The sequence below is a fragment of the Tenrec ecaudatus genome, chromosome 6 (genome assembly GCF_050624435.1).
Source record: "Tenrec ecaudatus isolate mTenEca1 chromosome 6, mTenEca1.hap1, whole genome shotgun sequence".
Lineage (NCBI taxonomy): Eukaryota > Metazoa > Chordata > Mammalia > Afrosoricida > Tenrecidae > Tenrec > Tenrec ecaudatus.
Genome location: NC_134535.1, coordinates 5,282,034 through 5,306,716, shown reverse-complemented (window position 1 = coordinate 5,306,716; position 24,683 = coordinate 5,282,034). Strand labels below are relative to the sequence as shown.

At 55.2% G+C, this 24,683-nt stretch overlaps 1 protein-coding gene and 1 pseudogene across 2 annotated transcripts in view; one reads left to right on the top strand and one right to left on the bottom strand.

Annotated features, from left to right (window-relative positions):
• Nucleotides 1-540: 540 nt before the first annotated feature.
• Nucleotides 541-10,757, bottom strand: LOC142450622 (RNA-binding motif protein, X chromosome-like; annotated as a pseudogene).
• Nucleotides 1,175-24,683, top strand: part of FAM118A (family with sequence similarity 118 member A) — a 30,162-nt gene continuing 6,653 nt past the window's right edge. The window contains exons 1-8 of one of the 2 annotated variants that reach the window (XM_075553507.1): nt 1,175-1,322; nt 15,462-15,517; nt 16,601-16,853; nt 18,689-18,910; nt 20,281-20,409; nt 21,425-21,710; nt 22,972-23,004; nt 23,668-23,751. In XM_075553507.1, coding sequence (XP_075409622.1) covers nt 15,471-15,517; nt 16,601-16,853; nt 18,689-18,910; nt 20,281-20,409; nt 21,425-21,710; nt 22,972-23,004; nt 23,668-23,751 — 1,054 coding nt within the window. In that variant the 5' untranslated portion in view covers nt 1,175-1,322; nt 15,462-15,470. The remainder of the gene's footprint in view (nt 1,323-15,461; nt 15,518-16,600; nt 16,854-18,688; nt 18,911-20,280; nt 20,410-21,424; nt 21,711-22,971; nt 23,005-23,667; nt 23,752-24,683) is intronic. The other variant, XM_075553506.1, reaches the window with a different exon arrangement.

Sequence of the window (24,683 nt, the reverse complement as noted above, 5' to 3'; positions counted from 1 at the left end):
TTGCTTTTAAGTATCATTGTATGGTTTTTACAAGTCCACCAACAATGTATGAGTCCCAGTCTCTCCACATCCTCTCCAGCCTTTGTTGCTTTGTTTTTTTTGAGTGGGGCTAGCATTGGGGGTGTAAAGAGGTCTCTGATGGTCCTTTTAATTTGCATCTCCCGGATAGCTAGTGACTGTGAGCACTTTTTCATGTGTTTGCTAGCCATTTGTACTTCATTTTTGATGAACTGTTCGTGTTTTTCCCCCATTTCTTAACTGGGTCTCTTGTTATTTTCTTATTGAGCGTTCTGTATATTTTGGTAATCAGCTCTTTGTCCAATGAGTCGTTAGTAAACATTTTCGCCCAATCTGTGTGCTCTCACTTCACTCTCTTGATGAAGTCTTTTGATGTGAAGTGATGTCAGTTCAGCATGTCCCAGGCCTCTAGCTTGTCTTCCGAAGCGAAGCGGTTACTTGATGAAGGAAAAGCAGTAGTAAAGTCCGTTAGGGTCAGAGTCAGGGTCAGGTACAGTGTGCGAGCCCTGATCGCGTGCCCCGCTAGGCGCCACCTGTCACCTGCAGCCCCTAGAAGGACAAAAGGACAGGTACGCGTGATTTCGGATAGCAGGGAGTACTCAGCACAGGGAGATACGAGGTTGGAGGTAACCGAGGGGACTGGTTGGAGTCAGGCGTTAGGCGTTGGGCTGCTAACCTAGCAGTCGTTCTTGGGCAAAAAGACAGGCAGGTTGCTTCCCCCCAAGTCAACAGTCTCGGAATCTCTACCCTGTAAGTGGGGACAGCAGGGGACTTGGCTTCGGCTAGCAGGGTGGACCCGGGGACCGGGAACCCACAGTTTGAAGAGCGAAGCGGTTCATAGCGCGTGCTGCAGATGCGGCTGCGAAACGTTGCCTCCTGGGCCCAGTGCGCTCGCCGCCCCTCTTCGCAGACGGGAAGACCGAGGGGCAGAGGCAGAAACTGGCGCCCCAAGGGCTGGCGCGCGGGCTCGAAGCGCGGGGCTGGCCGGTGCGTTCCACTGCGCCTGCGCCGCCTAGCTGAGGGGGCGGGGCTCGGGCAGCGGGCGGGGCGGGGCGCGAGGCTGACCCCGCCCTCCCCCAGGCCGCCGCGGGCGGTTGGTTTGGGGCGGAACCTTGGCGCTGCGGGCGCGGGCGTGCGGGGGAAGGCCGAGCGTGGGCAGCGCAGCAGGCGGCGTCCGGCCGCTCGGGTGCGCGCGCAGCTCTTCCCCGCCGGCTGCTAGAGCTGAGACGTCCGCGGCGGAGGCGGCGGAGGCGGCAGAGGCGGCTGGAGCGCCTTCTCGGACCAGCGACTTGGTGGCGCTGCAGGTGAGCGCGGCTTCGGGGAGGCCTGTCCTTGGGCCCCAGAGACCCCCCGGGACCCCTGTCCCCCAGCAACAGCTGGGCACCTCAAGGCTCCCGATACCCGCCTGGCCTCCGACCCCTCCGGATACTCCCTTCAGGACCCCTGACGTCCGAGACCGACCCTCCGGGCCGCTTCTGGGCGGAGGTGTGCGCAGGAGCCACGTACAGCCGCCCCAATCCTTCAGCATTTCCTCAGGACTCTGAGACCCCCGAGGACTCAGCCACCTTAGGGCCCCAATATTCTCAAGATTCCCTTAGGGCCCCAGGCCCCTGAGGCCCTTCAGTCTCCCCCCCCCCCCCCGCGCCCTCAAAACCCCAGAGACCACCTCCGCAGCCCGGGGCCCTGGCGCTCTAGACTCGCCCACTCCCAAGCGGCGGGCCCTGGGCCTCCACGCCCACCCGAGGGCAGCGCCCCTCCAGCTTGAGGTTCCGACACCCGCGGAAGCCCACAGCCCTACCCCCAGCGGGTCCTCCGTCAAGCCCCATAGTAGTCTGTGAGCTGCCAGCGAGGTGGCCCCCAACTCCTGGCGGTCTCCATGTCTCATGGAGCCGGCCCAGTGGGGTCCCTGGGGTGGCCCCTCGACTCCTGGTGGTTTGTGAAATTTCAATGGGAACACAAGAGGGTGGCCACCAGAGTGGGGTGTCTCACGGGCCAGGGGACACTTTTTAGCCAGACGAAGGGCTTACTCTTGTGGACCCTGTTTTGACTGCTGACTGTTGCGCACTGAGGCCAAAGGAGGGCCAGTGTGGAACTTTTCAGGCTCCCACGTGGTCCAGGGATAAGAAGCGAGGTAGCGGGTCAGGGTAGGGTGATACAGGCAGGGGGGCCGAAGCCAGCAGCTGGGAGCTGGGGGCAAATCCCGGTCATCATGTCTTTGTTCCTGGAGCTGTTTGAATGCCTGATACCAAACCCACTCTCCTATTGATTCCGACTCCCCGTGCCGACCTGACAGGACAGGGTAGAAATGGCCCCGTGGCTTTTGGAGGGTGTAAATCTTTAAGGAAGCTGCCGACCTCATCATCTTCCTGAGGAGTATCTGGTGGGTTGGCACCAGAGATTTTGTGGTCAACAGCCCAGTGCTTCAACCACGGTATCCCCAGGGCTCACTGGCACTGGAGGGGAAGATGGCACTGCCCCTGCTTGCAGGGCCTTCTTGGAGGCATGGCTAGACATGGAGGGTGGTTTCTGTGTGGTGATGGTCGTAGTTGAGTGGCAGGGGACCCACCTGGGTGGACTGTCCGATTCCTGGGCAAGGCACCTGTAACAGGTAACAGGTGAGTGGATTTTCATGGGCTGAGGTTGAGCTGTCTGCAGTGAGACATCTAGGCTCACCAGATGGAGACGTCCAGCATGGCTGGAGCTGCGTGCCCTCTCAGGGTTGGTGAGGCTGTGTTGCCTCTCAGTGAAGGTCAAGGGCTGCCTTCTCTGGTTGGTCTTAGAGGTCACCTGTGGGAAGAACTGCAGGCAACCTTCCACAGAGGAGAGGGGAAGGGCGCTCCAGGGAGCACAGGGTGTGAAGGTGGGAGAAGGTGAAGAAGGGTGGGGAATGGGTGGGGTGGGAGTGACTGTGTGTGGTCTTACTTGTGGCATAATTGTTTCAAGGCAGCAAGACCTCATGAGTGATGGAGGTGACCGACCCTCCTGGATGGAAGTCTTGGTGGCAGTGGGGATCGTGGCTTCCTCAAGCATCTAGACTCCAAAGACTGACCTTGTAGCTCTGCCTCATCTAGGCCTTGTAGTTTTCAGCCTGGGGATTCGCTTGGGCAAGTTCTTGCTTGTCTTGAGCAAGGTCAAGTCATGTCCCTCACCCCATAGGATGCAGGGGCTTTGCTGGGGACAGGCCACTATACCCACACAGGGCAGGAGGGAACAGACCACTGCTCAAGAGATGGACCAAGAGTAGGGGGTGGTTGGTGTTTGGAGGAGGCAAGCTCAGATGCAGGGTATCTGAAACACCCCACTTGGTGAGCAGGATTAGAGGGGATGGTGCAGGAGCAGTCAGTGAGAGGCAGATGGGAAAGATGAGGCGACTGGACTTTTGTTTGTTGACGTCTAGACAGGTGAGGGAGAGGAATCTTATGGGAGGGAGTGGTTGCAGGTATCCGAGGCACCCAGCATGCCAGAGACGAGCTCAGTGCCTGAGCAGCTGAGGTTTCCATGGATGCCCTGTGGATTCGGTCACTCAAACACAGGTGTGGGTGACTCCTTGTCAAGATACCAGCAGCCCTATGAAGGGTCAGTAGTGCTTAGTCCTGTTTTATAGATGAGGGACTAGTGACACCCAGTAAGTCACCTGGGTTTGCATTTGGTGCTTCAGTTTCCTTAGAGGTTGACTTGTGTCCGGGCTGCTCTCTGCCCTACCCTGAATTCCTCCTAGACCTTTCCACTGTCCGCAGACCGGACAAAGCACAAGCACTAGCTTGGAGCTGGCTGTCCTGCCTGAGGCTTCTTGGTTCTGGCATCTTCCTAGTGAGTCCAGCTCTGCTGCTTTAGACTGGGGGATGAAAGGAGAGAGCAAGGGAGGCAGGGACCTGTCAGACTGGGCGGGGTTTTGTGAGCTGTTGGCAGGGGGAAGAGCTTCATGAGGGGCTTCAGAAGTTAATGGAAAAATTCCGTTCTCTTGCACTTTCATTTTTCCACCAACTTTTTGAAGCCCCATGCTACACGAGAGCCTGAGATGGCACCCAGCAGTGCCCGTGATGTCAGTGTGGCTGCCCCTGATGCAGCAGGAACTTTGCCCAAGGCCCCTTGTCTGCCAGGATCTCAGTTTTGACAGCTGAAAAATTGGGGGTGCTTGGTGCTACATGGTCGTTATGTCCCCCCCTAGCTTTAAAACCCCTCCTGAGTGAGGACAGGGAGGGCAAACACTGGTGGGGCTAGCAGGCCTCGGGTCTCTATTTTGATGTCTCTTACCATTATTGGGTCATCACTGAATAGCATGACCCTTTGAGGGATGTGACATAGCACAGCTGATGGACAAACTTTCAATGGCATAAGCCATACCTGGGGGCAGGGTTCCCAGGTAATACCAGGCGTGTTTGCTCTTCTGAAGTGAATCGCCAAGTGGGGGTAAAAAAAAAAAAAAGACGGGCAAGACTACATATCTCCGGGGCTGGGCTGGTGAAAGAGGTCAGTGTCAGGTCTTGGCCAGGCGCCCTACCCCAGGGAAGATGAGAAGGGAAGTCAGATACTACATCTTCCAGCTCCACACGTGTGCCCCAGGATTAAAATAAAACAAGAGCGCACTGCCATTGAGTCGTTTCCAGCTCATAGTGACTCTGTGGGACAGTGTAGAACTGCCCCTGTGGGTTTCTGAGATAGAAAGCCCGACTTTTCTCCCTCTGTAGCATCCAAACTGTCGACCTTGCAGTTAGCAGCTCAGTATATGTAACCATGACACCACAAGGGCCCCTTTCTGCCAGGATTGTCAGGACTCCCAACAGTGGTGGGAGTTATTCTTGCTTTTTGAGTTAAATGTTTCTTTGAAGTTTATTAGTGGTGAGTTTTGCCCTGTTTCTGGTTTGGGTGATTGTTAGCACTGGTCATTTTGCGTTTTTTTTTTTATTCATAACTTGTCTGAACTGATTGGTTCAATAGCTTGTGTTTAACTTAAAGGTTTGATTTTTCCTGTAATTTGGAGCAAACAACTCACCCAGAAGTTCCCTTACTTTTAATGGCTAATTACGCCTTACCAGAGCTTTGGTTAGACTGATGTGGGTCAGCAGCGACTGGCTGGGAAAAGTAGAGTGGAATTGAAAGCCCGCTGGTGCTGAGGGAGGAGCCCTGGTGATACAGTGGGCTTGGTCAGCGCTGGGCTGCTAACCAGAAGGCCAGTCCATCAACCCCCCAGTCACTCTGGGAGAAAGATATCTCAGCCTGGTTCTATAGAGCTCCACAACCTTGGAAAGCCGTGGAGCAGTTCATTCTGTGCGTTAGGTTCGCTATGACTCTGTGTTAGTCTGGGTACTTTAGAGAAACAAATCCACAGAAACTCATGTATAAGAGTTTTATATAAAGGTTAAGTGCGCATCAAGAAAACACCTCAACCCAGTGCTGCTCAAGCCCACAAGTCCAGTGTTAACCCATATATCCGACACCAATCCACAAAATCCTCCTCCATCTCATAAAACACACACTATGACGCCGACTGCAGGAGGAAAGCTGAATCAATGAATGTGTAAGCCTCTCAGCGCTGGCAGGGGTCTCCACAAGGCTGCTCCAGCACCCAGGGTTGCATTGAGGTAGGTCCATGTGGATTCTCCTTGGGAATGTCTTGCAGGAAGTGAACCTTGCCAGCTGAAGCAGGGAACTGGCTAAGGCAGCTGCACCCTAGTCCAATCATCACAAAGCAAGAGACCTGAGAACTAGAAAGGCGAGGCTCACCGAGCCATTTCTCTCTCCTCACTTCAATTAACCCCACATGTGTTTATCGGCCAGGTTGGCACAATAAACTAATTCCCTCAGACTCTGAATGGATGCCATGGCAGTGGGTTTGATGTTGGGTGTAGACATAGTTAATTGTAATAGACTAACTACTTATAACCAGGAAAACTCAAGGAAAAATTCACTCCTCAAGTTGCAATCTTGATTTTATGGGCAAAATATAGAATGCTGTAGGAAGCATCAAGAGAAGATGGAAAAACTTGACTGTATCAAAAAGGAACTGTCAACGTCCTACCATTTCAGGAGGTTGCATATAAGCAAAAACCAATGGTGCCGAAGGAAGAAGTTCAAGTTGCACTGAATGCGTTAGCCAAAAACAAGACTCCAGGAACTGAGGGGATACTACCCAGATGTTCCAACAAACTGCTGAAGCACTGGAAGCACTCACGTGTCTATGGATTTGGAAGATGGCTGCTTGGCTGACTGGAAGAGGTCCAAGGAAAGTCGACCCAACAGACTGCTCATGTTCTAGAACACTATCGTTGATATTCCATGCAAATAGACACTTTCTGAGGACCATCCAACCACAGTTGCTGCAGTTCGTTGACAGGGAGCCGCCAGATGTTCAGGCCAGATTCAGGAGAGGACATAGAACAAGGGATATCGTTGATGATGTCAGACGGATTTTGGCTGAAAGCAGAGAATGCCAGAAAGATGTTTACTTGTATCCTATTGATCGTGTCAAGGCATTCGGCTGTGTGGGTCACAACCAATGATGGTGTGGTAGTGATATAATCGTTTGCCAGTTTGAGAGAGTGAAGGGTTGGAGTCTAGTCTGTCAATCAGGTCATAGCCAGTGAGGCCTCTGTGTGGGCATGGCCTACTCCTGGAAATTCTGGGAACTCTGGAAATACCTTCCTGGATGTGGGAGATTCTTTCTCTCCTCACTCCCTGGGAGACATTGCAGCTGACAAGACACATGGAACTACGCTAGTGCCCTGAGCTGGAGGAGCCACATGGACCTGCCCTGATGCAGCCAGACCTCTGAAGCCGGAGAAGCCACGTAGAGACCCCTGCCAGCGCTGACATGCTTACAACGCCACTGGACCCAAAGACTTTCTACCCACTGGTCTGTGATCGTCCTGCATTCGGCGTCATTGCTTATGTTTCGTGAGTCTGAAGGTGACTTTATAGATTGTTTATATAGGACAATAAGGGCTAATATCAGACTTTTGGGCTTGGACTGGGCTGGGCTATGATGTTTTAATATTCAACTGCTCTTGTATATAAAACTCTCTCATATACATATGAGTTTCTATGGATTTGTTTCTCTAGTCTACCAGGACTAGCACAGATGGGTAACCTTGAGAAGACTAGGAATTCTCGAAGACTTCATTGTGCTCATGTCGAATTTGTGCATGGATCAAGAGGCAGTTGTGTGAACGGAATAACAGTATACCCACAGGGCTTAAACCCAGGGAAGGTGTGCTTCAGGGTTGTCTCCTCTCACACACTCATTGAATCTGTATGTAGTAGCTGGAGTGTGTGAAGAATGCATAGGAAGGACTGGAGGGAGGCTAGCCAGTAACCCGCGGTATGCAGATGACACAACCTCGCCTTGCTGACATTGAGTGGGCTTGAACCAGCACTTGCTGATGAAGATCAAGGATTGTAGTTTTTAGTATGGCTTCCAGGCCAAGTGAAGAAGACTGAAATCAAGCAATGTCATAAAAATCAAATAAAATTAAACCGGTTTTACTTTTTCCTCACAAGAACATAAAAATTATGGGAGAACTTAAACAGGTTTTAAAAGTAACACAATTTTTCCTTAATGGTCCTTGGGTAGTTATGACAGAATAGTTTCCATTTTTTTGTTTCTTTGAACAGGTATTTTTGCCCAAAGTTTTGTTTGGTTTTAGTATGTGCTTCTGCCTCCCCCTCTATCAGATCGGCTTCTGTCACAGCCACCACCTCTTGGTGCTCCACGGCGTGAACTGCTGAAGGAATCACGTGGAGGAAGATACCCACTTTCCATAGAAGGGGAAGCCCTCCTCTTGTCTGCCAACCCGATCACGACCACTTGAGTAGAGATCACTTTGGCTGCTTGAGTAACTGTCTCGACTTCCATCGTATCCGCCCCGTGAGCTGCTCTCATCGTCATGGCGGCTGCTTCCACCGTGAGATGGCGGGGCCTCATGTAGGTGGAGCATGACGTGAGTTACCACAGCTCTCACAAGAGTCCGTAGGAACCTCCACCTGGATGGTCTGAGCAGTCACGACCTCGACTGTAGCCAGCTCTGTCACTACAGCCTCGGGAGGGACACTCTCATCCCGTGAACTGGAATGACCATAATCACTATCGGTACACTTTCTTGGTGGTGGTGCATAATCTCTTGTAGCATGAGACCCGGGGCAATCTCTGCTGGAATAACTGTCTTTAGTAGAATATTTGTTGTCTCTTGGGGACAAATAAATATATCTACGGGAAGGCAGGGTCCCCTTTTTGGTGGGCCTCTGTACCAATCTCTTCCACGGGACACAGGAGCTGCTGCGCATCGGTCCTGAAGGAGCTGGCCTCTTAGGAGGTGGCCCTCAGTGGTGGAGGTCCTCTTTTCACTGGAAGTGGAACCCTGGAGGAACTCATGTTGAAATTTATGGAATAACTACCATCATCCATATGCCCCCCATGGGAAGGGGGTCCTCTGGTTCCTTCACTGCCTCCTCTTCCACCTCGAAGACCTCTTGGGGGACCTCTGCTTCTTGGGGGTGGGGGTGGTCCATGTCTGCCACTCTCAAATGTTGGGTTAGTTGCTTGTTCAGCTTTACTTGCTTTTCCATCCAGAGACTTGCCATTCATCTCTCAGGCTGCATCTTTAGCATCCGCTGGGCTCTCAAAGGTGACAAAAGCAAATCCTCTGGAGTTGTTTGTTTCTTTCATCAGTGGCACTTCTACGGTTCGTCCATGTTTGCCAAACACCGCTTCAAGGGCCTTCTTGTTTGTTTCCGTGTGAAGTCTGCCCATGAAGAGCTTTCAGGCCGATGACTTTGTTTTGCCATTGCCCTAATCTCCTTCGGCTGTTTTTAATCAAACCGCTAATTCCATGTAGCGATTCCAAGGCTGGGAACCCACCAACAGGTGCTTGGTGGTGATTCAGCACAAGGGTCTGCTACCGGAAGAGGGAAGCAGCTAGCAGTCCTGCGCAGTGAGGAAGTCGGTGACTTTGTCTCGCTTGTTTCCACAATCCATGCTCAGGAAAGCAGCAGTTGGGAGATCCAGCGATGCATTGTGTTGCGTGTGTCTGCTGCACAAGACCTCTTTAACGTGCAGAAAAGCTAGGGTGCTACTTGGGCTGAGGTGTGCCTGGCCTAAGCCATGCAAACAGTTTGTTAGCACTTCGTCTACATGTCATACCCTTCAGTAATTCAATCATATCAAGAAGAGTTGTCCATTATCACGACATTCAATTCTGGGACATTTTCTTCCTTGTACTCCTCGTGTTACTCATGTAATTATTTTTCTAATTGTGGCAAAAATATACACAACAAAACATTCTCCAGTTTCACAACTTCTGCACGTGTAATTCAGGACCATTGATTCCGCTCTGTGTTGTACAGCCGTTACTGATAGCCTTCTCCAAATTACTCCACCGCCGTTAACATACACCCAGTGTCTGCTCGGCAGCACCAGCTCTTTCTCCTTCATCCAGGGTGACCAGTGGTCAAGTTGGCTTCTTTTTTCGTTTTCTTAATACAGACTTCACATCTTATACACTCCCATGGTTAAACCACTTTTAAAAAGGGTTGTGTATCCGTCATCACAGGCACATCTGGCATTCTCACTGTGGTTTTAATGCGCAGCACTTTGATGGCTAGTCAGCATGAACCGCAGCACAGAGGCTTCCCAGGCTGGGGTTTTTAGGGAAGAAGATCATGTATCTTTCTTTCATGGAGTTCTGGGCGGGTTCCAAACACCAACCCTTTGGTTGGCAGCTGAGCCCCTTTGGGGTTCCTTCATCTCAACCCAGTTCCTCATTCAAGGTCAGGGAAACAGTAAATGGGCTTAGAACATGTACCAGAAGGTCTGCAGGCCTTAGAACAGCCAACCTGCAGAGGTTAATGGGCAGCATTTGCCCAGGGAGAAAGTGCAGACGGCTTAGAAGGGAGAGGAGAGGAGGGGTGGACCAGGAAGCCCAGGGGGTGTGGGGTGAGAGCTATTGTACTGAGGCCTGCAGCCTGAGGCATGAAATGAATTGTAGGTGAGTTGTTGAAGAGAAGACCATTAATGTTCCTGTGAATCATGGGGGAAAAAAAGATGAATAAATAAACCCAGTTCCTCACTGGTGAGAAAAGCTGTGACCTTCAGGTTTCATGCACGCTTCCTCTTGTTGCCCTGTGGGCCCCACCCTGACCGTTCCCCTCCCGTCCTCGGTCCTCAGAAGGAAGCTGGCTGTTAGGAGGGTCAGCGGGGATGCTGCAGAACAAAGGGCAGCAGAGGTGTTGTGACCACTGGCCTGTCATCAGGCTTCCCTTGCTGTGACTGCTGGTTCAGCCCTGCACTGTAGGGTCACTGTGGCTTGGAACTGACTCGGTCACAGGATTTGATGCTTTCTTTCTCTTTGGGGTCTCCTTTACAAAGTGTGACGCCCTTTTCCAGGCATTGGTCTCTCCTGATAACACGTCCAGAATATCTGAGATAGTCTGGCCATCCTTGCCTCTAAGGAGCATTCTGACAAACTCTTCCAAGGCAAATCTGTGTGTTCTCTTGACACGTCATAGTGCTTTCAGCATTTGATTCCCCATAATTTAAATGCACCGATTATTTTGTTTGCTTTCTTATTCAGTGTACAGCTTTCACATGTACACGGAACGATTGAAAATAACACGGTTTGAGGTGGGCGCACCGTGATCCCCAAGGTGACATCCTTGCTCGTCAGCAGTTTGAAGAGGTCTGGTGCAGGTCTTGATCTTTTACCTGCTACTTCCATGAGCTTTGATCCAAGCAAGATGAAATCCATGACAGCCTCAGTGTTTCTCGGTCGGTCATGCTATTGTTACCTATTGGCCCAGTTGTGAGGGTTGTCTTTACCTTGAGTTGTGAAGACATGGCTCAAGCTTTGATTTTCCAAGTCTCTGTGGGTCCAGCATTTATATTGTCTTTTGATGTTGTGTCTGTGGTTCTCAACCATCCTAATGCCACCACCCTTTCATACAGTTCCCCAACCATCACATTATTGTCATTGCTACTTCATTACTGCCATTTTGCTACTGTTATGAATGAGGTGACCCCTGTGAAAGGGTCGTTTGACACCCCCCCACCCCAACCAAGGGGTCGCGACCCACAGGTTGAGAACCACGGACTTAAATGACCAGAAATATTTCTAAAACCAAACCTGCTGCTGTTGATTCTGGGGCTTTGTGGTTGGAGCAGTAGCCCCATCTTCAGGGTTTCCCAACAGTCAACTCAGCTGTTCGCATGGTGACTTGCCTCTGCCTTAAATTCCCCGGGCCTCTTAACTCTGTGTCTGGGAGAGTTGGAGTCAACACTGGAACGTTGGGCAACCTTCACGAGGCCGAGGCCCCCATCAGCCAGGTGAGCTGGAGAACTGTTTCACGGGGGCTTCCCCACACCACTGATGTGAAACTGCTCGGTAGATGGTGGGGGGACCCCACACATGCCAGCCTGTGCTGACCTGGCTGACTGGCTCCCCATCCCTTTTGGTCACTGGGAATTTCAAAAGAGACTTTGACTTGGTAGGCAGGTGCTGTGGGCCTGGGAGAGACACAGGCGCCTGCCATCCCTGGAAGCAGAGTCTTTAACATGACAGCATGTGAAATTGCTCACTTCAGATCAGTAAGTAAGCATGAGAAAGCCCTTGCTTATCTCGCTGATTGAGCAGCCCAGCACTGCCCTACTCTAGCTGCTGTGCAAAGGAAAAAGACATTGTCACCCAATCAGCAGACTGTCTTCCCATGTTGGAAGCAGGCCACCCAGTGCGGCCGTCTTTTGGGGCCCTGCTCTCTTACACCTCCCTCCTTGTCACCTGTCCTGTGCTGTCCAGGCGACCTGACTCACAGCCACCGGGCAAAGCGCGGCATGGACCTGCACCACCCTCATTTCTGAGCCGTGGTGGCAGACCCTCTCCACTTTACTATGATGTCCTTCTCCAGGGACTGGACCCTCCTGGTAACAGGCCAGTCTTGCCACCCTTGTACCCAGGCAGCAGTCACACCGCACTTCTCCCGAGACAGCGCTGTGTGTGCTTCTGCTAGTCCAAGGGACTTGCCCCTCTTCTTTGCCCAATGGCCCCGCCCTCCTGGAGCCTATAGTAGTTGTCCAGCTCTCACCTGCATAGCAGGTGGTTGCGAGTACCATGGCTTGGCCCTTAATCCTCAAGTGACATTATCTTTTCTCTGTAAGAAAATTCACTTGGGGGTGGGGGGGGGGCGGAGAAAGACTGAGTTTTTTTTTAAAAAGGATGTTTTTAAGGAGTTCACAGACATAAGATTTCTAATCCATGGTGTGTACTAATTAAGTAAAAGTGTGGTCTGTAATAGAAACTGAATGATTTTTCCAAACAATTTTGAATGATTTTATTGTTGAATACTTACAGCAAAACATTCAACAGACCAGTGTGACACTTGGTCTGCATGTACAATTGCATCATACTGATGACGTTCTCCAAGGTATGCCGCCCTTCTGCCCACCCTCCTGTGGGATCCTCGCCCCGCAGCATAAGCTCACAGCCCCTCAGGTGGCACCTATTCCTCCCAGTTGCCCTTGTCACCTGGGTCGCCTACAGGCAGAGCTTAGAGAGCCCAGCACTTTGGGCAGACATCGTCACTGGTGGGGCAAACTTCTTGCTTGGGGAAGAAGACTTCAGGGGATGGTTTTTGGTTCCAGGTTTGAAGATGAAGAGCATTCGTTTCAGGGAAGTGTGGAGTCTGAGAATTTGAAATTCTGCCCTCCGTTGCCCCTCTTGATGAGAGCCTCTTATGGAAACTTAAATCCAAACTCTCCATCTTGGTAGCCGGCCACCATCCAGTTCTCTTTTGTTTTTCCTTTGTACTCTGTTTTCTCGTCTGTAAACACTGGGTGAAAATGCCACCAGTCCCTGGAGTCAGTGTGCTGGACACCGGCTGAGGTGGACATTGGAGGCCTGCTGGGGTGAGCTGACTCCTGAACAGGTGGTCACAGTTGGGGGAGCAGGATGGGACAGGGTTGGGCTGCCTTTGCTCTGCCAGCTCTAGCTGACAGTGCTGGAGGGCTGCTGGGAATTCAGAGAGTAAGGCCTGGCCCCCAGCCTCTTTTTCAACTCCAGGTGGTCCCAGGCCCCGAGCAGGGATGGTTCTGTAGTGCTGCGCGGCTGGGGACCAGAGGTCACTTCGAGGGCGGCTTGGAGCGTAGGCAGCTGGGTTGCTATGATGGTTGGCTTTGAGCCCGCACACTGGCGATGGCAGTCACCCAGGAAACCAGAGACGCAGCTTCTCTGCTTTCTTCCTGGCGCTGTGGAGTCTTCAGGCTTGGGGGAGCCACGCAGGACGGGGGGCAGAAACTTCTAGAACTTGGAGGCAGCTGCTGTGGCTCACCCACTTGGTCCTGGGTTTCATGCTGAGGCGAGGAGGGAGGGTTCGAGGAGATTGTGGGCTTTGGCTCTGGTGTGGATACAGCCGGGCGAACGGGAAATGAGGTCATGCTTTAAACACTTGAGGGAGAGTGAACTGTAAATGCCTAAATATGGGCACCTCCGTGGGGTGCACTGGTGCTGGGCACTCATGTCATGTGGTGCCCACCTGCTCTGTGCCGTGGGGCCAGGGATGCTGAGGGCCAGCTTTTCCCACACCTAGCCCCTGCCCAGGCCCAGTGACGCCCACCAGACCCGGGTGTCGACTTCCACACTGAGCAGTGGTTCTGTGGGGTGCCTGCCACAGCAGCCTTCTGGTTTGTGGGCCCGGGCCTGCAGACTGTGGCTCTGTGACTGTGGAGACTCCGTGTTAGGTCTTTGTCACCATGGTCGTTGGCGGGAGAAGTCGTGAGGCTCTGAAAGTTCTCCCCGGGACCCCTGGGGGCGGGGGACCGCGTGTCTCAGCATCGCTGACGGACTAGTGACTGGGAGTCACGGGACTCTGTGCACGAGGGCTGTGCTCGAGGGTAGCCGGAGTGTGTGTGGGCAGCTCCTGGAGACCCTGCTGATGGGACTGACTCAGTCGCTCTATGGTGGGAGGCCTGGGAGCAAGTGTAGGGAGCAGTCCCCTGGACGCCAGAGCCTGAGCCTCAGGGGCACCCAGAGGTTATAATACCACAGCCCCTTCTCCCCTCGCCCAGCTTCCCAGACAGCCTCAGTTTGTCTTTTAGTTGGCAGGGTGAGCCATGGCGTCGCACCCCGAGTTTTGCTGAGGGTGGGTGCATGGACCTGGAGTGGGGGGAGCTGCAGGGGCAGACACCTGCCCCAGAAGGAGATTAGGATCTTCCACGAGTGAAACAAATGTGCGGGCAGTGCCGTCAGGAGGAGCAGCGAGCCCGGTGGGCCTCGCTGTCCCCCTGCAGCCTGCGGCTCGCGAACAGGGAATAGGTGGAGACACCTTAGGGAGTTTGGGGAGCTTTGTACCTCTTCTCCACCCGCTTTGTGTCCCCTTGTCAGAGACAGTCCTCAGAATCCCACTTGGCGCTGAGACCACATGGCCCAGGCATCCGAAGCCATTTCCTAGCCCTGCATAGGTATTTTTGGTGACAGTGACCTGAGTGTAATCAAAAAAGCGGGTATGAGCCCCAAAACCATGGTGCCCCCACCACCCCCAGACACATACACACACACGCCACCTTTCAGAGAGCGGAGCTTGTCCCTGTGACTCAAAGTTCTGCTTCCCTGGTGCTCTCCTCAGGCACATGTGCCAGGTGGCAGGCAGGGGTTCCCAGAGAGCGGGAGGGCCCCCTGATCTGCTCTTGTTGCTGTGCGCAGAACAGTGGAGGCGTGTGCACAGTGATCTCACACAGCACCTAGAGGGGAGGACAGGCACGGGTTCGTCATGGCCCATAGTCGGCAGGATTGTGGGCTCCCCGCCGCTGGAACACGTTGTCTATAGCCTGTGTTCATTCTTGGTTAGGGTAGATGAGAGTTGGGGAGAGGTGGCCCATCTGGAAGGCGCCTTACAGTCCTTGACTTACAGATCCACGGCTGGGTCATGGAAGCTGACAGGTGACACTGCCCTGGTTATTTCCGGGGGGGGGGGAGGTGAGGGGGGTCGACGCAGGGGCAAAGCCTGGTCCAGAAGTGCCTGAAAGGAGCCCCGGTGGCACTGGGGTTAGGCATGGGGATGCTGACTGCTGACCTGTGGCTGGGCCCCTGCTCTGTGGGAGAAAGGCAAGGCTGGTGTTCCTGCCAGGATGTGCAGTCTCTGGGACTGTCAGGAGCCAGGTCTCCACTGCCCTGTGGGGTCTCCCTGGGTCAGAATGGCCTCACCCATGAGCCGCTCTCAGGGAGCGGGGGGAGAGAGGAGGCTACCTGCTCAGGCCCAGGTGGACAGACAAGGAAACCCCAGGGAACCAGGTCTGTGTCCTGTGGGCTTGCGGTGGCCAGGATGGACTCACTGGCCAGCGGTGTCGTTTGGTTGTGCTGACCTACATGACGACCTTCGATTTTACCCCAGCCGTCGAGCTCCTCCTGGGCACTGGTGACAGCTTGGGTCTGGGGAATGGAAGGCTGACGGGTGTTTCTCTTCAGGGTTCACAGATGGATTCAGTGGAAAAGACCACAAACAGAAGTGAACAGAAATCAAGGTAAGCAAGACTCCAACCCCTTCAGGGTTCGGGTGTACACAGTCTGGGACACCTTGGTCTCTGAGGACCGGGAGCAGATGCTGGCGGGTCACCTGCCCCTTGGCTTCAACAAGAGAAGGCAGTGTTCTGCAGCCCGGCCTCAAGCCCAGCGGTGCCTGGGATCCCTGCAGCCTGCGTGTCTGTCACTGTGGGTGGGGTGGAGCCCCCGGTGGGTTGATGGTGCCTCCCTAGGAAGGAGTGGAAATGCCACAGAGAGCTTCTGAGGCTGTCATCCTAGTGGAGGCGACTCTCCCTCCTCCCTCAGCGCAGTGGCTGTTGGGTTCAACGCGCCGACCTCTCCATCAGCAACCACTGCACCGCCAGGGATCCAGGAATAAGACAGCACACCAATTCCTTAGGAATTGCACTAACCTGCCACTGAGTCCCTCTCACCCCCAGTGACCCACTAGGACAGTGGTTCTGAACCTTCTAATGCCACAACCCTTTAATACAGTTCCTCATATTATGGTGACACCCCCCCCCAACCATAAAATTAATTTCCTTGCTACTTCATGACTAATTTTGCTATTGTTATGAACTGGGCGACCCCTGTGAAAGGGTTGTTCAACACCCAAAGGAGTCGCAACCCCCAGGTTGAGAACCACTGCTTTAGGATATAGTTTCCCAAATGATTTCATTTACTGCCTGCCCCTCCCAGAGAGATGATGGCTCACTGCCCCTCTGCACTTAAACACATCTCTAGTGCAGCCCTGGTCTAGGATACAGTCCAGCTCCTGGTCTAGGGCACAATGGCAGACCTGCCTTGGCAGGTAGTTCCCATCAGTACAGTACTCCTGGGTGGTCTGGCACACAGAACTGCCCCACAGGAGAGCCACTGACCCATCTTTCTTCTATAGAGCGGTCGGTGTGCTGACCACTGCATCCCAGGGTTCGCTTGGAATCAGAGTGCCCAGGCTCCCAGTGGGGTGAGGTGGGGAAGTCAGTGTCCTGCAGACTGCCCGAGCTCCCTGGTGCCCGAGCTCCCTTCTCTCTGCTGCTGCAGTACTTCAGTTGATGTTTCTTCTCTCCCTCCACGTCACATAGAAAGTTCCTGAAAAGTCTGGTCCGGAAGCAGCCACAGGAGCTGCTGCTAGTCATCGGGACGGGCGTGAGTGCGGCCGTGGCCCCAGGTATCCCGGCACTGCGCTCCTGGCGAGGCTGCATTGAAGCTGTGATCGAGGCCGCAGGCCAACTGGAGGTGCTACACCCCGGGGACATCGCTGAGTTCCGAAGGAAGGTGACCAAGGATCGAGACCTGCTGGTCCTTGCCCACGACCTCATCCGCAAGATGTCCCCTGTGAGTGAGTCCCTGGCAAGTTGTGCATGTCCCTCTGGTCCACAGAGCTCAGGTCGAGAGCTGAAGAGTTGAGAACAGACTCGGGGGCTTTCTAGTCATGGGCTGGGCTGGGCTCTGGGGCTGTGGGTGGAGGCTCTGGCCCCTTGTCTGCTGGTAGGCGTGTTCCAGGGGAGGGAGGATGGTCAGTGATGGAGATGCTGTGATACCTCTGGTTAGGAGGGCCTGCGCTAAGATGCATGGGCTGCTCTCCACAGAGCTGGTGAGGTGACAGGTCAGTGTTGGGTCCTCCATGATGCACCCAGCCAGATTGAGGTCCGAGGCCACGGGCTCTCAGGCAGATGCAGGGAGTCACTAGGCAGCAGGGAGGTCCGTGGGCAAAACCACCCCTCCTGAAGAGCAGCCAGAGGGGACGCTGATTTCCCCAGGGAATGAGTATTTGGAGCGTCGCTCTGCTGTTCGCTCCACTTTGCTCGTTTTCTGAGGGCTTTACCTACAGGAGCTCCAGGGAGGCCCCTCAGCGTGAGGCGCTCGGTGCTGCCCTGCGGTGCTGCGTGCAGGGGCGCGCTGGGGCCTGCTAGGGGCTGGGGGTGCAGTGCAGGTGGGTGGGGGCCGGGGGGCAGGTCAGAGCTGGGTGCAGAGCACAAGTGGCTTGGTGCAGGTGCCCAGTGGGGCTCAATTGCCAGGGAAGCCCGACTAAGTCAGAGAAAGGAGCTGAGACCATCCCAGAGCAGTGCACGGTGGGTGGCGACCCTCACTGGGAGCGGGAGAAGGGACACCTGTGCACTCAGGGCCAGTGAAGAGGTGGTAGGGCCGGTGGCCTGTTGGTCGGGGGGATTCCTGGGAGGTGGGCTGAGGGGAGGGGGACTGCAGCAGGGGCAGTTGGGCCAGAGGCCAAGGAGGAGCAGCTCTCCGGGAGGTGCACACCTCGTGGGTGCCTGAGGGTGACCTGGGTATCCAAGGCAGGCACTGCCAAGATGGGCCCGGTGCTAAGGGAGCAGGATGGCAGAGTGTGGAGACCTCAGTGAGTGGCTGCCAATTGCCACCAAGGGTGGTGGACACACAGCTAGAGGACAGACAGCAAGTGGGAGCCAAAGTCTGGGTTGGGGGAACGTGCCCAGGAGGGCTTTTGCAGCTTGGGAGGCGCGTATCACTGGCCCTGAGTGGGAAACAGGCAGTCCTGGTGGCCACAGGGCAGGGTGGAGACCGGGGCCCTTCCTGGTTCATGGCAGGAACAGGGGGTGCCTGGGAGAAAGTGAGCACCTCAGAGTCTGGGAGCTCAGAGTATCAGGAAGGGGGCTGCCTGGAGCCCGGTGGACATGACATGCGGTCACTGAGGGTCTCCGGCTCCCTGGGCAACGAGGGCACCACTCTGAAGAGGATTCGAGGAGTGTGGTGGGCAGGGATTGTTAACGGGAGACAGGCTGGGTGGGGATTCTTCAGGGGGCATGGACTCTGGCCCTCTACATCCTTTTCAGTTATCCCCCCCCACTTCCCAGACTCCCTTAGAACAAAACTGCATAAAAGCCAGGTGCACTCATTGTCACCCCCACTCTCCCCAGGCCTGGTCCCATGCACTCGGTCAGTGTCTGTGTGGTGGCGTCTTCTGGGCTTTGCTCTCACTTTCTGTCCCCCCACCCTCACCCCCTGCACGGCTGTGCCTCATGAGTCAAGGTGGAAGGGCAGGGGTTGGGGATTGACTGTCACCCAGTGCTGTGTGCCTGTTTCGGCCTCTGCTTAGGGTGTTGGGTTGTGTTTTGCTTGCTGTGTCCCTAGCTCCTAGAACATGGTGGCCATTGAGGTGCTGTCTTTGTAACTCCCGCTCTGCCTCTCTGTAGCGCACAGGTGACACCAAGCCCAACTTCTTCCAGGACTGCCTCATGGAGGTCTTCGACAGCCTGGAGCAGCACATCCAGGACCCGCTGGTGCTGCAGGCCATCCTCAGCCTGATGGAGCGTGGTGCCATGGTGCTCACCACCAACTATGACAACCTGCTTGAGCTCTTCGGGCGGCAACAGGGTCGGCCCATGGAGTCCCTGGACCTCAAGGACAAGACCAAGGTGCGGGCACCAGACCCCAGGAGGCCACTTCTGGGCAGTTCTCCACGGTCGACCCCCAGCAGCTGGGACAGGGAGACCCTACATCCCTCCAGACTCTCTGGTCCTGGCTTCTCATTTGTCCTTTCTGACTTTCTTTGGTCCCTGCTTGGTGCAGAACAGTTTGCGTTCAAGCAGCTCTGGTGGTGTCGTGGCTCTGAGTTTGGCTGTGATCCGTGTGGTCGGCAGTTCAAAACCACCGGCAGCTCCGTGGGAGAAAGACTGGGCTTTCTACTCCAGTAAACAGTAGTACTTTCATACTTTGGGAAACTCACAGGGATCACTGTGAGTTGGCATTGACTGGGTGGCAGTGAGTTTTTGAGTTGATTAACCTGAAGTCCATGGTTCAAGCCCACCCAGAGAAGCCTGGCTGCTGAAAGGGAGCATAACCCACGCCGTAAGACTCTCAGATGCACACTCATCACTGCCATCGAGTCGAGGCCGACCCTTTAGAACCGGCAGACTGACTCTGGGAACAGAAGGCCCCGGGCGGGTCCCACAGAGCCACTGGTGGCTTCAAGCTGCTGACCTTGCAGATCGCAGCCCAACGGGTAACCACTTACGTCGCCAGTGCTCCAAAGACCAGAATACAGGGAGGGACAGCAACAAGACAGCAAAGCAGCAGCTTCCATGGCCTTCGTGGCAACTAGAACAATCTGGGATGGCAGCCTATGCGCTGTTTGTACCAAGTTACTTTTCCCATAAATGTAGATGTTGTTATTAAATGCTTTTAAAAGCGTGATTTAAAATGGCCAAATAGTTATACATGTAAATCACAACTGTCCCTCTTCCCATACCCACATCAGCATCGTTCTGCCTTCGTGAATGATTTCCCCACCCCCTCTGTGCCCGCCTCCAGCGTCAGTGCCCACACGGCCTTGGGTCAAAGGGTAGAGCTGTGGGGTCAGTTCTGACTCATAGCCACCCCGTCTGCAACAGAATGAAACACCGCTCGCGCCTGCCCCAGCCACACAGTTGTCGTGCTTGAGCCCATTGTTGCAGCCACTGTGTCCGTCCCTCTCGTCGGGGACCTTCCTCCTTTCACCCCACCCCCACCTTTCCCAAGAATGAAGTCTCCTTTGCCAAGCACCAGGGCCTTCTCCAGGGCAGGACTCAAACTGGCACAGGGCTGAGAAATGCGGGCCCTCCCTTCGGCCCTCTGATTGAGATGTGAGATACTGCAGTGACGACCGCGCTGGCGTCAGTCCAGCTGTCTCAGCAGCGCCAGTGGGAACGGCTCTGCCTTAAACCATGTTAAACCATGAGGCCGGTGGCTTTCCCTGCGTGCCTGCATGAGGTGACACCAGTTTCCCTCTTGGCTTCATGTTTGCCAGGTGCTCCAGTGGGCAAGAGGCCACATCAAGTATGGCGTCCTCCACATCCACGGCCTGTACACTGACCCCTGTGGGATGGTGCTGGACCCGTCGGGGTATAAAGATGTGACTCAAGACTCCGAAGTCATGGTGCGTGTCCTGGTGACCTAGCGTTCCGAGCCTGTGGCCTAGCCCTGGGGACGCCTGGTGCCACGGGGCTGCATTCCAGGTGGTTCCCTGGTCCTGTATCCCTCGGTCCGCCTGCTTGGTGTACTGGTGGTGGTGGTTGGGGGGGCGGGCGGCTTCTGTGGGGAGCTCAGCCCTGCCCTGAAGGGCCACTTGTCACCCAGGGATCAGAGGAAGCTCCTCAGCAGTGGGGTGGGGGTGGGGGTTTCTGCTGGCCATTTATTGCACACACCTGGAGTGTACCTCTCAGCCTCCCTGCTCCCCTCTGCACTCTGGGCTCTCAGAGCCTAGCAATGTGCCCCTCAGCCCCCCTTTCCCTGCAGCACAGGGCACCAGCAGTCGTCCATCTGTTCATCCGCAAGTTGGGGGCTGGGGGGGATCCGTCACTCATTGGCAACCCCAGATCCCATGTGACTGGCACTGGGGTGCCCACAGCAGGGCGACTGGGCTGTGTCTGGGGACTGTGTGATGAAGGTGCGTGGGTGCCTCTGAGCCTTCTTCAGGTGTCACCCTGTGGTCTGCCCAGCCCACCCTCTTCGCTTCTGGTAATTGCCTGTCTCCCTCATCTTTCCCTCCCACAGCAAGAACTAACTCTCTCTCTCTCTCTCTCTCTCCCTCTCTCTCCCTCTCCCTCTCCCTCCCTCCCTCCCTCCTTCCTTCTTTCCCTCCCTCCCACTTAGGCAGGCTCCAGGTGTTTGTGGGTGCAGTTCTGAGCCGGAACATTCTGAATGCCTTATTTTATATCTTAATATTTAGACGTTGTACATGTGCTAGATTTGAGCTCAGCATTTGCGCCACTGGGCTAGAAGGGCTTTGATTTGGGGCACAGGCCAGCTGACTGCCGCCTGGGTCTGAGCCTTGTGAGGAGTGCGGGCAGGCACTGCGACTGGCTGCTCTGTGTGGCTCCTTAGGGCCGAGAGCAGTGTCCCACGCTTTGTGTGGTGACTGACTGTCATGCCCACGGTCTCCCTTCCTCCAGGAGGCGCTGCAGAGCCTGTACCTGAGCCGATCTTTCCTGTTCGTGGGCTGCGGGGAGACCCTGCGCGACCAGATCTTCCAGGCGCTCTTCCTCTACGCGGTGCCCAACAGGGTGGACCTGGAGCACTACATGCTGGTGCTCAAGGAGGGCGAGGACCACTTCTTCAAGCAGCAGGCCGACCTGCTGCTGCACGGCATCAAGGTGGTGTCCTACGGGGACCGCTTCGACAGCTTCCCGGGCTACGTACAGGAGCTCAGCGCCCAGATCTGCCGCCAGGGGGGCCCAGGTACCATCCCAGACTGCTCCTCCCTACTCTGAGAGTCAGGTTTCCCTACCGTAGCAGAGTTGCCCCACACATTTGGCCTATGGCCACCCCTTCTCATGGCAAACAATTGCCTTGGTGCCCCGGGTAATTGAAAGCTTTGGCTCATAATCCATCCCCCGTCCCGGTTGTCCATGTGCACGCCAGGACCAGTATTTCCCAGTAGAACCCACCACCCTTGTTCATTTGGAGCCTCCCAATTGCTTCACAGGGCCGCCCAGGCCACGGGGGTAGAGGAGGCTGGGCAGGGGTGGGTGATACTGTGTAGTTAGACAGATGCCGTCATCCTGAAGTCCGTACACACCACACATCCCCACACCCTGTTTTAGATCCCTTGCCCAGAGAGATGACCAAGCTGCTCTATCCCACCCCAGCCCCGCCTCAGCCACTCTCTTACATCACTGCCTTAAGTGAACACATTGATTTTCTGTAGAAGTTGGTGCCCTTGTGTACCCAGGTCTGCTGCACACCACACACCGTACACTCATTGGTGAGGGTCTTCTTTGGGGAGCAGTTTGGGGCTTGGCATGACTGAGAAACCCCAGAGCCCGGTCGTCTTGCCAAGGGCAACTCAGTGGTTATGTTGAGGATCCTGAATCATTGACGAGGGCACACTTGCCAAGTTCCATGCGGCTTCTCGTGTCACTGTAATGGGAGCAGAGGCACACAGCGCAGACAGGCTTAGCCACGCCCACAGAGGGTGGCAGAACTGGGGCCCATGACTGGCTGTGAGGGTAGACCCTGGAGGGTGCCAGGCTCAAGGCCACTGACGCAGGGCAGCCCGCAGTGCGTGTGGTTGCGGTTTGGCTAGTTACCGCGAGCGCCGTGTGTGCAGCTTGGTGTAGCTGTGCTAGTGTCAGCAGGACGGTGGCATCGAGAGAAGAGCCCCCAGCGGCGCAGTGCCACACATGTCCCAGCTGGCCCTACTTCTGGTAGTCCTCACACTGCCGGAGGTAGGTGACAAGTTAGTGGTGGGACACTTGTCTACTTAGTGCCCAGGTGCACACCAGGCCTCTGGCCAGTCCCCGTGATCTTAGGCCCGGCAGCTGAGTAGGGCCAGCAGATCACCAGCACTCCCAGTCCCTGACTGGCATTAAGGATACAGACACGGGCGCAGAGCAGGGAGATAGGGTGTTCAGGACACAGAGGGCCTGGCCTGTGTTGGGACGGGGTGGGGGTGAGGGCAGAAGAGCCCACTCTGACAACTTGTGTTTCTTCTTCTCAGATGCAGATCGGGTGGACAGCACCACGCTCTTGAGTAAGGCTTTCCTGGACTTCTGTCGCACGCCTGTTGCCCACACCCCCTTTACATGCTTCTCACTGCTGGTCCCAGCTTGTGTTAGACACATCCCTGCCAGGGAGTTTGGGCCCCTGCCGGCCTCCGAGATGGATCTAGGGGGGAGCCAAGACGAGTCCATGTGTGCTGGGCTATGCAGTGTGAGGTGCAGCCACGTGACAGCTCTCCCCCCCCCCAACTCTGAATATTCTGAAACGGGTTCTACCTGGCGCAGTTTCCTAGTTCACACCTGGCCCAAGTGGAGTCATTCTGCTGGGCCCAATGCTGCCCTTTCCCAGACGCCCGAAGCAGGCCAAGGCCAGCAACTCCTGGGTTCCTGCCCCCTGCTGGCCAGGAGCGGAGGCCTGTGTGCTCAGCCCCAGCCTGTCCATGGCCTCGCCACCTCCCCAGAGACGTGTCTGTGTGGCATCTTACCAGTGGACCGAGCTTAGTTCAGACAGCTTCTCAGTTGGAACCCATCGTCTCGTGATAGGCCCTCTACTTTCTCATTCACATGACTCCTAGCAGGCCCTCGCCGTCTGGAGAGGCTTTGTTCCCTGGCCGGTGTCTGTATTGTCCTGGCGAGACTGAGGGTGGGCATGCTGGAGGGTCTGACCCGCCTATGGATCCCCCGCCTTCTTGCAGGTAATGCCTGTCAGGACTGTGCAAAGCGGAAGCTGGAGGAGAATGGGGTGGAAGTTTCCAAAAGGCCTCGGCCGTCGGACACCGGTGGGTAGTCCCTTCTAGTTGGAAACGTGGTAAACCCACCTGGTCTGCTTGGGGGTGGCTTGTGGGGCTTTGCCCTATATCCTTCACTTCCTGCTGGGAAGGATGACGACATGCCATGTCCCTGTCGCCTGCGGCCTTGTTGAATTTCCCCGTCTACCCATGCTCCCAGGGAGCCCTGGTGCCATAGTGAATGTGCACTGGCTGGTCACTGTAGGGTCCGCAGTTTGAATCACCAGGTGAGGCCTTGTACGTCCTAGTCCCCAAGAGTCGCACAGAGCTGAAGTGCTTGGCTTCGTGGAACCTGCACCTTAAGAGGGTAGTGGTAGCCAGTGTACTGGTCAGCTCCACACTGCCCTGCAGGCTGGCCGGAGGGGCTTTGCCTGTTCCCACTTCCAGAAACATGACCAGACCTCCTACACACAAGGCACATGCACACACACACATGCTTCCTCATGTCCAGTGGTGGCACTCTCATGACTTTAGTCAACTTGGATCGTAGAGAAACCATTTAAAGCATCTGGTTCTCAGCCCATCTCTGAATAGTAGCCACTCTCTCCCAGCTGGGCTGGATGCCCTCAGCTCCACTGCACCCAAGTCTCTGTCATCACAGTCAGCTGGTGTGTGGGTGTGTTTGGCGGGAAGGCTGCCTCCCGCTCCCTACCTTGTCTAGGTCCATTGCCCAACAGGTGGGGATGGGGGGGGGGCGGGGCAGGACAGCTGGTCCAAAAAGTCCTGCCACAGCAGAGTGTTTACATAGAAATACCTTTTCTTGGGGATTCCCCAGGGTCCCTCCAAGGTCATGTCACATGGTCAGGGTCCAGTGTGTGTTTTTTGCTTTGTTTCGCATAGAGACCTTAGTGCTCTGCAGGTCCTCTGTGTTTCTTGAGCAGTGCTTAGGCTCCTCTTCTGGTCCAAAGACTAGTGTGCCCCCT